This window comes from Mustela lutreola, chromosome 4 (genome assembly GCF_030435805.1).
Source record: "Mustela lutreola isolate mMusLut2 chromosome 4, mMusLut2.pri, whole genome shotgun sequence".
Taxonomy (NCBI): Eukaryota; Metazoa; Chordata; class Mammalia; order Carnivora; family Mustelidae; genus Mustela; species Mustela lutreola.
In genome coordinates this window covers 117,574,202-117,589,144 of record NC_081293.1, presented here as the reverse complement: position 1 = coordinate 117,589,144, position 14,943 = coordinate 117,574,202, and the positions used below count along the sequence as shown (strand labels likewise).

The 14,943-nt window shown below is 42.6% G+C and overlaps 1 protein-coding gene across 8 annotated transcripts in view; it reads left to right on the top strand.

Annotated features, from left to right (window-relative positions):
- The window catches only part of MAGI2 (membrane associated guanylate kinase, WW and PDZ domain containing 2), a 1,359,941-nt gene that overhangs the window by 1,271,516 nt on the left and 73,482 nt on the right, over positions 1–14,943 (top strand). For all 8 annotated transcript variants that reach the window (XM_059170944.1, XM_059170942.1, XM_059170943.1 and 5 more), the window contains one exon: positions 13,121–13,259. In XM_059170944.1, coding sequence (XP_059026927.1) covers positions 13,121–13,259 — 139 coding nt within the window. The remainder of the gene's footprint in view (positions 1–13,120; positions 13,260–14,943) is intronic.

Sequence of the window (14,943 nt, the reverse complement as noted above, 5' to 3'; positions counted from 1 at the left end):
TGTATTCTTAAACAATATACCAAAGGTTAATGATAAATCACAAATATCTTACACATCTTCATGTAGAAGGAACTTTTAATTCTGAACTAAGTAAAAACCTACTCTTGTATCTTTCTCCATGGCTCAACAATCCAAAAGCAATCTCAGAAAGAATGAGGATTCCGGGTTTGGGCATTAAAGGTCCTGTGTCTTGTCATCTCCTCCTGTGTGCTATGTGGCCTTTCACAAATCTCTTTTCCTCCCCGAAGTGCAGTCTTCATCTTAAAGTAAGATAATAGGAACCAGAGATCAAAGATTAGTAAGACGGGCTCCTTGCCCTCAATGCCCCAAGTGTGCTTTGGTGGGTGTATTATCAAGAACTGCTTCTTTTCTTTACTTTACCCCCCAATCAATCAATCAACCCACCATTTTCTCTATTGTTCTCTCTCTCTCTCTCTCTCTCTCTCACACACACACACACACACACGCACGCACTCACACTCACACAGTATTTTGCTAGCTGCCTCTATAAAGTATATTCTAGCAATGTAAAATGTGATTTTTGCCCTCAAACTGTATACTGGGAAGGGAAATTTTAGTACTATATGAATGTATTTTCCAGCACTTCTCACAGGACTCAGGAAATACAAAAAATAATGTCTGTTGTCACCCATTTATGCCAACAAAGGTATGGTTACACCAAAAAGAAAAGAGATGCCTCTACCTTGTGACTGGGTCTTCTTCTTCTTCTAAGCTTATTTCTTATTGCAAGTTAGAAGATGGTATTGTTTTTACTTTCAGACATTTCTTCACCTTCATTTTGTAAGAAGGACTTCTGTGAAGTCCTTCTCATGGAATTCAAGGTCAGCCTTGGCCAAAATGAAGTAGCTAACATTTATTTATCCATTTAAGACGTGTTTATGAAACTATCCTGTGCCAAGCACCTTAGCCAACAGTAGAAAAACAATAGTGAGCAAGGCACAGATGTTTGCAAAGCAGTCTGTCCTCAGAGCACTCTCTCCCTCAACCCCCACACTCTCTCAACTTCCTCTGCAGACTCATTCTCTCCCATTAATTATTTTCTATTTTATGCAGTAACAATTTTTGTCCCCACTACCAATAAGTTTTCATTATCTATTATTTTTAAGGCAATGTGCTACCTATTACTAGAAGGCACAAAGATAAAATCCCTCTTTCCAGGAGTTTATGATTCAGTAAGTACGGAAGTGAGAAATGGTAGTGGGGCTAATAGACACACAATAACTAGAATGAAAGGCAGGGTTGCAGTAAGTAGTATAAGAGAGGTTGTAGCTAAAGTGCAGAAGAGCCCAAGAGAAAGGAGGAGAGCTTCCTCCTGGAGCGACCAGAGACAGCTTCTTGGAGGATTTGAGAGGAAACTTCGAGAATGGGCATGATTGCAAAATGAGATGGGAGGGGGCAGGAGAATGGTAAGAATGACGAGCAGGGGTAAGGGCAAGAGCAAAAATGCCCACATGAGAGAACCCAATGAAGAAGGGAGGAATGAGAAGCCAGCCAGATGAAACACAGGAAAACGGTAGGGGATAAGCTAGAAGGATGAGGTGACAAGGTCCTGTGTGATCTTCACACTGGGTCAAGGAGCTTGGATTCTGCTCAAGAAGAAGGGGGTGAGGTGGGGAGGTGTCCGAAGGGGAGAGAGACCAACACAGACATGAGCTTTAAAAGATGCTTGTGGCAACTATATGGACCAAAGGAAGAAGGAGAAGAGAGAAATGAGGAATGGAAAAACACGGAAGAGAAAGAGGAAATGACCAGCTGCTGCTGGGATCAGAATGGAAGTCAGTTTTGAAAAGCACATTCAACTCCATAACCTTTGTCTTTCTATAATGCTCTCTTAAGAGACTGTTTCTATAAAAATGAAATCTTTAAACTGGGGCCCTGTTAAGCATCTGACTTGATTTCAGCTCAGGTCATCATCTCAGGGTTGTGAGACTGAGCCCTACTTCGGGCTCTGTGCTCAGTGAGGAGTCTGCTTGAGATTGTTTCTCTGTCTCCCTCTGCCCCTCCCCCAGTTCATGCTCTCTGTCTCTCTCTAAAATAAATAAATCCTTTAAAAAATATATTAAAAGAGTTTCCAAAACTAGCTTCTCCAATATGGGCATGGTTGCTACCACCCAATTTTTATGTCTTGTTCTTAAATTATTTCTTAAAGCCTTTGTCTTAGTCTCTTCAGGATACTAAACCAAAGATACCTCAGACTAGGTAACTTATTAACAGCAGAAATCTAGTGCTCGTCATTGTGGAAGCTGGAAGTCCTCACATGTTGGAAGGGGTGAGGGAGCTCTCTGGGTTCTCTTTTATGAGGATCCTAATCCCATTCATGAGGGCTCTATCCTCATGATCTAATCACCTCCCACAGGCCCCCACCTTCTAATACCATCACCTTGGGGGTTAGGATCTCAACATATGAATTTTGAGGGGATATAAACAATCAGACCATAGCAGCCTTCATATGTCATATTCATTCATTGTTTTTAAATCTGTTCTTTTGTTCTGCCTCCTCCTGGATCCATTGTCTTTCCTTCTTTCCCTATTCTGTGTCCTGGGGAACTGATCCTTGCCTTCATCACACAAACTCTCTTGCTCTCCGGTTTCCTGTTGGATTTTGCTGCTGAGAAGTATAGCAGATCAGAGGGCCTGTAGAGAGAGAATAGAAAGTGTAATAGTTTTTTAACAAATAACAACAAATTTAGTGGCTTGAAACAACACCAGTCTTATGGTTCTGGAGGTCAGAATTCTAAAGTGGTTTCAGTGGGTTAAAATCAAGTTATCTTACCAGCAAGGCTGGTTCCTTCTGTGGGCTCTAGGGGAGAATCCATTTCCTTGCCTCTCCCAGCTACTGAAGCCACCTACACTCCTTGGCTTTTAGCCCCTTCCTCCATCTTTAGTACCAGCAGCGGGGTACCTTTTCTCATCTCTCACCTCTGCTTCTGCCCTTCCATCTTCTCTTTCTCAGATTTTGACCTTTGTGATTACACTGGGGCCACCCAGACAACGTGGGATGATGATCTTTCCATCTCAAGGTTCTTAACTTCCCATCTCAAGGTCACATTTGCAAAGCCCCTTTGCCATGTAAGGTAACATATTCACAGATTCCAGAGACTAGATCTTTTGAGGGGGACATCATTCTGTCTGCCACAGAGAGGTATTTGTTCCCCCTGTTGCTCCTGGCCTCTACGCACTGAGCCTGGCAGCACCCACCCCTCTAGAATGACAGCTCTCATCAGACCCTTGAAATTTGCCTTCCTCTCCCAGGCTCTTGCAGCCAGAGATGGTAACAGTCCCCACCTGCAAGCCTCAAGAGCCCTCTGATTCCTGAACCCTGCCCACACCACTGAAATAGTCCCATCATTAAATTATATGCAAAATCCCAGCTGACTGAACCACCATCTTGGTACACCTTTTCACATTCTTTTTTTTTTTTTTTAAAAGATTTTATTTATTTATTTGACAGAGAGAGATCACAAGTAGGCAGAGAGGCAGGCAGAGAGAGAGAGAGGAGAAAGCAGGCTCCCTGCTGAGCAGAGAGCCCAATGTGGGACTCGATCCCAGGACCCTGAGATCATGACCTGAGCTGAAGGCAGCGGCTTAACCCACTGAGCCACCCAGGCGCCCACCTTTTCACATTCTGACACCATGAAAGTGTCAGGTCTGGAATTGGCACCTACACAGAAAGTGGACGTAGATGCAATATTCAAGTGGGTTGGCGTCAGGAAAACCATGGTCAACCTTTGCCAACATCACACTCATCAAACAAAGCATAATGCTTGCATCTGATTAGGAATAATAATCCCTCATTTTCTCTTGATTACATCCAGGAAAGAGAAATGACAGCTGACACCAGGTCCACAATAGAAAGTTTCCTCTTTGATTTCCTTTTGGTTGTTTTTCAATCAAATTGGAAAACTGACTTCATGACCTAACACAAGTGATTTCTGGGCAAATGGGTGAGACACTAGCTGAACTGCCAATGAGGGCCTTCTCTTCCTGCTCAGGTGGATCATTTCAAGATGCTTCCCTAGCTGCTTCTTCTTGCCTGAGCCGTCAAACAGACATATGAAAGTAGAAAGTGTCGTGCTTATTTTTTCCCTCAAAGAAGATATTTTGCTTTAACCAGCTTGTCTTGAAAATCTTCGTTTGTGTTCATGTCTGTCACCACAATGGAAGTTATCCCTCTGTCTTAGCTTAGGGTTTGGATGAGCTGTCCAGCATTCAATGAGATTCTTTTTCTAAGAACTATCTATCTAAAATCATAGAATAAAAATAGAAAAACAACATCAACATCCTATAGGAATTCCTAAAATGCAGAACTTACCAAATCAACAGAAGATTTCTTTTTTTAGTTTTTCACTTCTAAGGGATGTTTTAAGACAAACATTTACCTCATTTCCACCATGAAATATCCCCAGTAGTTCAATTGCTTCTCTCCTAATTTCATTATAAACTGTTTACAACTGCGTTCATTTTTTTCTCCACTCTGCCATGTGATGACAATGATAGTAGTAATTATGAGAATTAATAATACAGCATTATATTTGTGTAGTTTGGAGTTTACAAAGCACTTACATATAGTTTATATTAATTGATCATGCTTCCACCTGGTTGACATAGATCATGAAACCAAACTTGAACTTTTTATAGACCGCCTCTAAATTTGGTTTACACAATAAGGAGGAAAGAGTCAAGAAACAACTTCTGAAAAATGTTTTCTTTCAATCATACATCCATCTATTGAACAAATATGTATGGGAATATCCCACGTGGCTAAGCCTCTGCCCTTAGAGAGTTTACAACATAGTAGTAGACGAAGCTCAACACTTTTAAAGAAACACTGAGCAAAGGCACCCAGCCCAGACTGGTGGGATCATGGAAGGCTTCCTGGCTGTGGTCATACCTGAGGCAGGTCTAAGGGATGAGTAGAATTCAGCTATTTGCGGAGTGGAGGGCAAATTCTAGACAAAGGGCACAAGAAGAGAACTACTCTAGACAGGTAGGAAGAGATCCTCAGGGAGCCTGAGGACGTGAAGAATGGCACATCAGCTCCCATGAGAAGCCCTAGAAGAGCAAGGAGATTTAGGAAGACGTAGTCTAATAAAATTATCTGTATAAGATTAGTATTGCTAAATATCTGACAAGGAAAAAAAGAAAGATTTGCTGGGAAAGTTGCCAAATTGTACTTTAGACTTGACCCCCACAAACTTGGCACTGCATCATCCTTCAATTTTACATCGATTTTCATGTTTTAATTAGAGGATTTTAAAGTAATAATGAGAAAATAGGGGCTTCTGAATGGAGCGCTCCCCTTGAATCTCCACCAGAGTGGGCCCCCTGTTTAGAATGACCCGCCTAAGCATCACCCCAGCTAGCAGGCAGTATGCCCAAGCCAAAGACTGAGCTTTGGGGCATCTGGGTGGCTCAGTGGGTTAAAGCCTCTGCCTTCAGCTCAGGTCATGATCCCAGGGTCCTGGGATCGAGCCCTGCATCGGGCTCTCTGGTCAGCAGGGAGCCTACTTCCCTTCCTTCCTCTCTCTCTCTCTCTGCCTGCCTCTCTGCCTACTTGTGATCTCTGTCTGTCAAATAAATAAATAAAATCTTTAAAAAAAAAAAAAAAGACTGAGCTTTGTTTGAGCTGTGACTAAGTCTCTTCTGAAGGGGGATATGAAATAGGGTCCATCACCCGCCTCGAGAGATAACCCCTCAGAATTCTGCAGCAGCCCCTAACTTCTTGTTCTCCACTTGTTCCCCTCACCATCGTGGCCTTTCTCAGCAGATGTGTGCTCAGGCAGGACGTTGATGAGGGACCCTTCTGTAAATCCAGAAGGGCTGTTTCACACTTATGTTTGGGTGAAGTCTCTTGAGAGAAGTTGGAATGTTTTAAGTGATTACTTTCTAGAACGTAGTCTAAAGAGAGTTTCAGACAGTTCTCCATGTATATATTAATTGAGGCAAATAAAAGTTGCAGAGTTTTGGTGCTCTCAGACACGTGCTTCTGTTTCCAACTGGGTTGGGAACTTTCCCTCTGGAAAAGCTGCTGACTTGCTGGGCTCCTGCGCCTTGTTGAAGCAGTAGTGCGCAACGTTTGGAACAAGAAGAGCCAGGTCCTAAAGAGAGGCTTGGATCTCATCTATCTCAGGCACCAGCCTCGTGGAAGACATGGGAAGTTAGCCAAAACAGTATAACCTCCTAGAAAACATTTTTACTGTAAGAGTTATTAAATAATACCTAACAAAAGTTAATTGTGAAAGCAGCCATTACCTATTCAAGTTGAAAATCAGCCTGTCCCTTTGCTTCAGCAGGACCATCAAGGCCCAGGGGTCCTGTTGTCAGAGCACCTGGTGATGGTGCCCGTGGCGGGCAGCGGCCCACAGTCTGATTCAAATTTTTTTTTCCTGGCACTTTATGATTTCTTTCACACTCAGCCTCCATTCTGCTTTCTTTCAATCCTTTAGCATTTGTTTCCCATTGCTTTAACTGTCTCTACCAATTTTTGTAGGTCACCATTACTGAAACCTCACTGGCCTCCTCTAAGTACTATTGAAATTGCTGTGGTGTAGTTAGAAGGGCTTGAGGCAGCATTTCAAGAAAGCGTTAAGATCTGCAGAGATGCTCAAAAGCTGAACTCACTGTATCGTGAGAAGACAGACAGCCACTCTAACTGAAAAGCAAACTTCAGCCACGTAGTCAACTGTGATTAACCACAGGCCTACTTGTCAAGAACTGTGTAGATGACAGTAGGTATGGCCCCTGCCCACGAGGAGTCTGGAGTCGGCAAGAGAAGCCAGCCTGTAAGTGAAAAATTTGGTGGTGCTACCCTATGATCTCAGATCATTAGCCACAAAAATGGTCCAAAGCTAAATCTTCCATGAAATGAGGAAGAGAGATATCCATTGTTTGTTTGTATAAAATTCGGAAAGAACACAAACCCTTACATTATAACCTAGGATTTTAGTCATGTATAATCATGCAGGATAGATGCTTGTGGGGCAGTAGTAGGAGTGAGGGCAGTCAAGTTAGTACCCCACGAAGCACGTTCATGAGATGTCGGAGCAAGACTTGAGCGGGAACGACTGTGACTTAGGGTTAAAGGAAATCCAAGATTAATTGAGTTCTTATAAATATGTCATTGAGCCAAGCCAAATACTTTCTCTACAACTTCGCTACAAAAATGCACACAGGTCGGAGTTTACATTTCTCTCCCTACGACTTGATCTATTAACCACTTAAGAAATATTGAAACTTTTACCTTTCCCTGTCTTGGTTTTCCAATAAGAAGAGAAAAGGTTTTACCTGCAGACCCCCCTGGCAAGTTCTAGGATTTGGTAACAGCTTAGTTAAAGAAAAATCCGCCATGATGTATTGAACGGAAATGTGGGAGTAGAAATGCAGAAGTTACTAGACTGTGCCAACAAAGGGCAGTCTTGTCTTGTCTTTTTCCTTTTTTTTTTTTTCTATTGAAGTACAGTTGACACACAATATTACATTAGCCTCTGGTGTACAACATAGTGACTCAACAAATCTGTGCGTTATGCTGTGCTCATAAGTGTAGCTACTTGAGTCACCATACACACTATTACAATACCATAGACTTCCCGAAGCTGTACTTTTCATCCCTGTGACTTACTTATTCCATAACGGGAAGCCTGTACATCCCTCCCCCCTTCACCCATTTTGCCAGTCACCCCGCTGCCATCCCCTCAGCCAACCATCAGTTTGTGAGAGAGCTGTCTTATCTCACTCCTTGCCCCAAGATATAGCTGTAGGGCTGTTAGTTGCTCCAAGGCAACCACAGATATAAGTATTTCATCTTTGGGGGGTGGGGGTGGGAAGGAATGCCTAGAATTTTAGCTTAAGTCCTTTGGTTAGTTTCCTAAATTTGACATCTCCTTGACACACCCAAATTAGCACACACGTGTTCGTGAACTTTGGGCCTCCCTCTCTCCCCACCTCCCTTTTTCTCTCTCCCTGTACCCCTCTCTCTCTCTCAATTCTAACAAGAACTTGATATTTTAAAAATTCTCTAAGAACAGGTCAATGGTTGGTTGGTGGGTTTGGGGTTTTCTGGGGTTTTTTTGTTTGTTTGTTTGTTTTTGTTTTTTCTTAAGTAGGCTTCACACCCAGCATGGAGCCCAAAGGAGGGCTTGAACTCACAATCCTGAGATCAAGACCTGAGCTGATGTCAAGAGTCGGACGTTTAATTGATTGAGCCACCCAGGTGCCCCAATAAATGGAAGAGTTGTGTAAAGTTCCATTTTGGTAACAGAGCTTTGTTGAAGATAGTTCTTGTCTTTCTTCTTCATCCCTGAAAGGACTGCAAATTTCCCAATGGTTTTATCAAATTAATTCCCCCAGTTGGTTCACACGTAAGGGAGGAAAGTGATGCTTTTCAACTGGCCACATCCTGACAGCTGCAGTGAAGTCAGACGACATAGGAAGGTAATCAGGGAACCTCTTCTGCCCTGACAGACTCCTTATATATCCATGTAATAAGGATGAAAGCAAAAGGAATCAAATACAGAATTTATTTAGGGAGTCCCATTTAAGATGACTGTGCATACCACTACGAGTGAGGTAAAAGTAAAAACTAAGTCTTTTGTACAATTTCCATCATTTCACAAAAAAGGAACAGGGGTCTTGAGTCTGGGCTCCCACTGAGTTTATTATCAATGATACTAGGTGCAAATGAGTTGGCCCACTTTTATAATCTGCTCAGCACACTTTGTAAGATTCAGAGTCCATGACAGGGATAGCATTTCCATCTTATTACCTGACTGGCATCCATCCACACCAGTTTTTCTTTTTTTCTGAATTTGGTAAGATCTAGGACTGTACCCAAAATTCCATTGCTTTCAATGAGGCAGGAAATCAGCAGACTCCATCCTCCCATGTCCTGTCATGGGGAGGGGACTTTGGAAGGGACTGGAAGTCTTAGACAAAGGCCAAGGATCCTTTCTCCAACCAGCATCAAAGATGTTCTCTTCTCCCTCTGAGGAGACACTATATCAAAAGCTAAAAGTATGGAAATCTGCCACGCCAAGAGGTCAGGCCATGCTCCTGGGTGCTCAGTAAAAATAACAGCCCTGACCCTTTCCAGAGCCCCAGCCCTGAAACTCCCACATAGGAATACCAGTGTGGCCCCCATAGAGCCCTTGAACCCCTCTGTCTCTCAACCAGTCCTGCAGTCTTCCAATCCGCCACCTCTCTCTCCCATGCTAATGTCTCTTCCCTCAGTTCTCATGAACTCTTAGTAGGAGAAAGGAAACGTAAGAAATGCGCAAGAGAATGAAAAACATCAGATTTCTAAGTCTTACTATATTCAAGTATGTGATCAGAATGCAGACGACATGTGACCACTTCTGTAACACCATGAGATTTCTTTGCCCTCCACATGACTCTATTACAGTGTCAGTCTCAAGATAGAAGTTTCCTCAGGCAATGGTGACTAGCAAGTGTTGATTTGGGCGTCAAGAGTGTTTATAACCCCTTTTCCCATGATTCTCAAGATAAGCCATGTATAAATGCTTCATTCATTCACAAATATGTACCATGTGTACCATATAAGATATATCATTAAAAAGAACTCCCCCTCCCAAGTCCCATGGGCTACCTGGGTGGCTCTGTTAGTTGAGTATCCAGCTCACGGTTTCAGATCAGGTCAGCATCTCAAGGTCCTGGGATCGAGCCCCACGTCAGGCTCTGCACTCAGCAAGGAATCTGTTTGAAGATCTCTCCCTCTGCCTCTGCTCCTCCCCTCTGCTCAAATAAATAAGAAAGTAAGATATTTAAAAAAAAAATAGGGGCACCTGGGTGACTCGGTTAATTAAGGGGTCTGTCTTCGACTCAGGTCATGATCCCAGGGTCTTGGGATCGAGCCCTGCATTGGGCTTCTTGCTCAGCAGGGAACCTGATTCTCCCTCTGTCTCCCTAACTGTTCATTCTTTCTCTCAAGTGAATAATTTTCTTTTTAATTAAAAATTAAAAAAATAAAAATAAATAAAGCTTGAACTCCCGAATAGCAGAATAAACTACCTGACAGTTCCCCAAATATACCATGCTCTCAAGTCTCAGGGTCTTTGCACACGCTGCTTTCTCTACCTAGAATGCTTTTCTTCCTCCTTCACCCAGGGAATTCTTACTGAGAACTTCAAAACTCAGTTGAGATGTCACCACTTCCAGAAAGCTCTCCCTAACTACTAGTTCACTCATTCTGAGTTAGATGACCCTCTATTCCCTTAGCACTTTGTTACTGTCTCAGTCATAGCAAAGATATATTGAAAAATAATCTTATTTACCCACTTTATCTCCAGTTAGACTGAGAATTTGTTATAGATAGAAACTATAACATTTGTTTCTGTCTTTATCTTATCTCCCTAGTAGACTCTCTAGCACATGATAAGTGCTCAGAAATCATTTGATGAGTGAAGAAGCTACAAGTCTAGGAGGAAAGACAGAAAAGTATAACTGTAGCAAAGTGTGATAATACTGGAGTAAGATGCAGTGACGAATGAATACAGAAATTAGAAATGTCTGCTTGAGAAGAAGACAGGGTCTAGGAAGAAGAAGATGCCTAGGCTGGCCTTGAGGAAGACCAGGAGATCACCAGGCTTAGAGGGAGGAGAAGACAAAGAGAGCAGTAGCATGTGGAAAATGCTGGAGGCTTCAATAGGCATGAAGCATTTGGGGAGATATCTCTTAGAAGAATGACTCTATTGGGGCACCTGGGTGGCTCAGTTCGTTAAGCAGCTGCCTTCGACTCAGGTCATGATTCCAGGGTCCTGGGATCCAGGCCTGCATCAGGCTTCTTGCTCAGCAGAGAGACTGCTTCTCTCTCTCCCTCTCCCTGCCACTCTGCCTTCTTGTACTCTCTCTATCAAATAAATAAAATATTTTAAAAAAAAGAAGAAGAAGAAGAATGACTCTAGTGACAGAAGAAGATATTGATGGGAGGGTGACAGGAGAATATTAGAAAACCAGGTAAAGGTGCGATTTGCGCTAGTTAGCAATGGGATACAAATGAAGGCAAAAACGGATGTTGAGACATTCAGGGCATGACCCTCAGGTTTCTGGCTTGAGTGAGTGGTGGTATCATAAACCAGAATGAGGCGTTAAGAGGAAAAATGACTTTGGGAGAAATATGGTAATCCCAGTCTACTGGTGTTGAGTTGGATGTGTCCATTGGACCTCCAGGTGAAGACGTGTAGTAATCAAGTAGATATGCCAGTGTGAAGCTCAGAGGAGGGTCTAACTAAACATGAAGAGTCTATTCTAACTTCATTGGACCTTTTGTTTCACTTCTACGACTTACTGTAGAAGTAAATACTGTGCCATGACGTTTCAGGCATGGTTGGGAACTGCTGGGAAAGCAGTAATTGGTCCCCTCTCTGCCACTGGCTTGGGTGAAGTGACCTCCAGTAAGGTGATGGACTTCAGGCTGTGCCCATTGCCTTATGGAAAGGAGACCATTAAGGAAACCTGAAGAAAAATGTGGCAAACATTGCTCTAAAACAAATCATTTAGTCCTGTCGTTCATGATTCTTCTGTGAAATTTAGAAGTTATACCAGTGAGGCCAACTTCTTCCACTGCCCAAAAACCATACTTTCAAAGACCACTGTACACAAAGAGAGGGGAAGTCTTTGCTTTCATTACACTGAAGTCCTTATCCCTAGCAAACTCTTTATAAAAGGAGACAGGGACACCTGGGTGGCTCAGTCGGTTGAACATCCAGCTCTGAGTTTCAGCTCAGGTTCTGATCTCATGGGTCAGGAATCGAGCTCCATGTCAGACTCTGTGTTCAGAGTGGAGTCTGCTAGGGATTCTCTCCCTCCTCTCCCTCTGCCCCCTCCCTTGCTCATTCTCTCTCTCTCTCTCTCTCTCTCTCAAATAAATAAATCTTTAAAAAAGAAGGGAGGGAGAGAAAGGAAAGAAGGAAGGAGGGAGGAAGGGGAGGAAAGAAAGAAGGAAGATAGATGTTGCTCCCTAGCTATAATAAACGTGTTTGTTCTTTCCCCCCATTTTGGGGGTAGGAAGTGGTCTTATTTTAGTGCCATCCCGCAGTTGTGATGGCCACTTTTTGTTCCTGTTCTTGCCCTGTCTCCATCGTGATAATGCACTGCGCTAGAGAGTTTATTTGCAATTCTGTCTGTGTTACAGAGTTTAGGTTGAGATCTGCTTTAAGGGACCCAACTAAAATAGCATTTTTGCAAAGCAACTCATTGTGTTTTCCTGGCTAATTTATCTTAAGTGACTTGCACTGAAATGAAACATATTTTAATTCAAAAGTTCCTGACAGTAATGGTACTGTGGGAGTTACATGATGTGTTCGTGGTTGAACCTCTTTTATTCCAGATATCTATTCACGAAAGCTAAATGGGAATTGCTTATGGAGCCCAGGCATTTCTAACAATTCAAGAGGGATTGGTATTTAACCAAACAGTTCTGGCAATCAGGTGTGAGCATGGCAAAGATTTAGCAAGGGCATTAGTCGTGTGTGGAGAATGGAGGATCTCAATTTTAATTCAAAGGACTGTGATAGAAAACTCATCATCAAACTTGAATATCAACCAGCCATGTTTACAAAGAAGGCAAAATCACAATAGCACCCAGGGAAATTTAAATGATGCATGATAAAAATTCTCAGAGAAGCCCAAAAACCAATCATCCCATCCAGCATGCTGAATGAAATGCTGCACTAAGCCCAGCGCTGGTACTGTGTTCAATGAAAAGGCCTTAAAATATTTACTTCTTGTTTCAAAGTGAAGGTACCAGGTTTATTGGGAATTGTGGTATCAAACACAGTCCCTAATTAAAAAAAAAAAAAAAATGCCAAAAGTTTAAGTAAAGCTTCTGTCACACTGACTAAAAATAAGTAACATACCACCCCAACGTGTGGTCCGAGGTTTTCACTCATGTCAAGGTAAATCAAGTTTGTTGGTCAGATTCAGGATGCAGCGAAGAATTAGCCACTTCAATGAAGCAACAGGGTACAACCAAAGTGTTCAGATGCCCTCTGGAGACTGGTCCTCTAAAAGATGCTTTTCTGAACTGTTGGAAATGCAGTTTGAGTGGATCCATCCTTGGTTCAATTAATGTTTCCTTAATTAACAGGTAGGAGATCAAATCATCGAAATCAATGGGGAGAGCACAAGGGACATGACACACTCCAGAGCGATAGAACTCATCAAGTCGGGAGGAAGAAGGGTCCGTCTCCTGCTGAAACGTGGGACAGGACAGGTCCCGGAGTATGGTACGTTTCACGTTTTGATTCACCTTTTTTCTCTTTCTTCTGTGTACTGTAAATGGCTCTGCTTATTTGTACAAGTATATCAGTCCTCCAAGTCTACCTAAATATATTTAGCTTTCAAGAGATGTATAGAGACACAGGTATATATGCATATGTACATTGAAGCACAAGATTGATATGTGTGTGAGCTCTTTCTTTTGCTCCCTTGGTTAAGTGATGTTTAAAATAGCAAATAGAGGACCTTCCAGGGCATCTCTGAGTGTGCAGGGAGAGCCAGCCACCACTTATACATTAGAACTTTTGCAGTTTGATGAAAAGTCTTCTGTTCATTTGAGTCCACAGTAATTTCTCAGTTGTTTCCTAAAATCGCTCATGTGTCACACTGCCCCATAGGCTGTGCGACCGGGGCCAGGGGACAAGTAAGAGCAAATCTTCTGGTGGGAAAATGAGAATGTAAACTTCAGTTCACACAGTGGTTGCATTTTCTTGGTACTTTGGGACTGTCCAAGAATTCACTCTTAACACTGTGCATCTCTGTGCTCTTCCAGAAGGCATGGAAGTACATTAGCTCTGCCTTCAGGAGTCTCTAATGGTGTTACTTCTCAGCAGTCCATTGAAGGCACCACTGACAGGTTGACTAAGAAACTGTTGGGTGGTCATTAGGTGAGAGGCATCAGCCCCTTAGCTGGGCTGTAGTTAATGTCAAGGAGTGTCAGAAAGACAGACAGACATCAGTGAAGAACAGTGCTGAGAACACCTGTCCAAATTAGGACGATGGGACCTAAATAAATAATAAGCTCAAATTGTTGATCTAGATGCTAGCTTTCATCCCTATCCCCCCACACCACACACACACACACACACACACACACACACACACACACACACACACTTTCTCTCTCTCTCTAAATAACACTTTTCCCTCTCTAATCATGCTTACCTTAATCATGGGAAACTTGCCTAACTACCAAATAATTGAACACTTCCTTAGTTAATGGTGCAGGATAGTCTTGAGTTCAGTTGAAATATATGAATTCAAATGCCCTCAAAAACTTTGTTTTCGGGATCTTGGAAAACCCCAAAAGCACTGGCAAGTACTCAACTAAGGAAAGCACTGAGAAGTTTTTGTAGGCTTGGCTCAATGCCCCAAGAAAGACTTCATCCCAGGTTCCCATCCTTAATATCTGGATCTAATAATATATGTTTAAATATTAATATTAGCAATAAGGACAGGCCTGATCCTGTTAAGTAGCACTGGTGCTAATCCTTTTGTAAAGAATCCTACTCTTGGAATAGAGTGACTTTTTGCACCCCAGAGAACTAAACAATCCAGTAATATGAAACTGACCTATGACAGTTTGTCACCTCTAAAAAATACCTTACTTTAGGGGCACCTGAGTGGCTCAGTCCTTGGGCATCTGCCTTCAGCTCAAGTCATGATCTCAGGGTCCTGGAATCGAGCCCTATGTCAGGCTACCTGCTTAGTGGGGGCCCTGCTTCTCCCTCTTCCTCTGCCCCTGCTTGTGTTCCCTCTCTCGCTGTCTTTCTCTCTCTCTCTGTCAGATAAATAAATGATATCCTAAAAAAAAAAAAAAAAAAAAGATGGGTAAAGCTCTTTTAAAAAATACCTTATTTTAAAGGTATCCTTCATTCCACAGCAAGACCTGTTATCTGAGCCACGGAATGT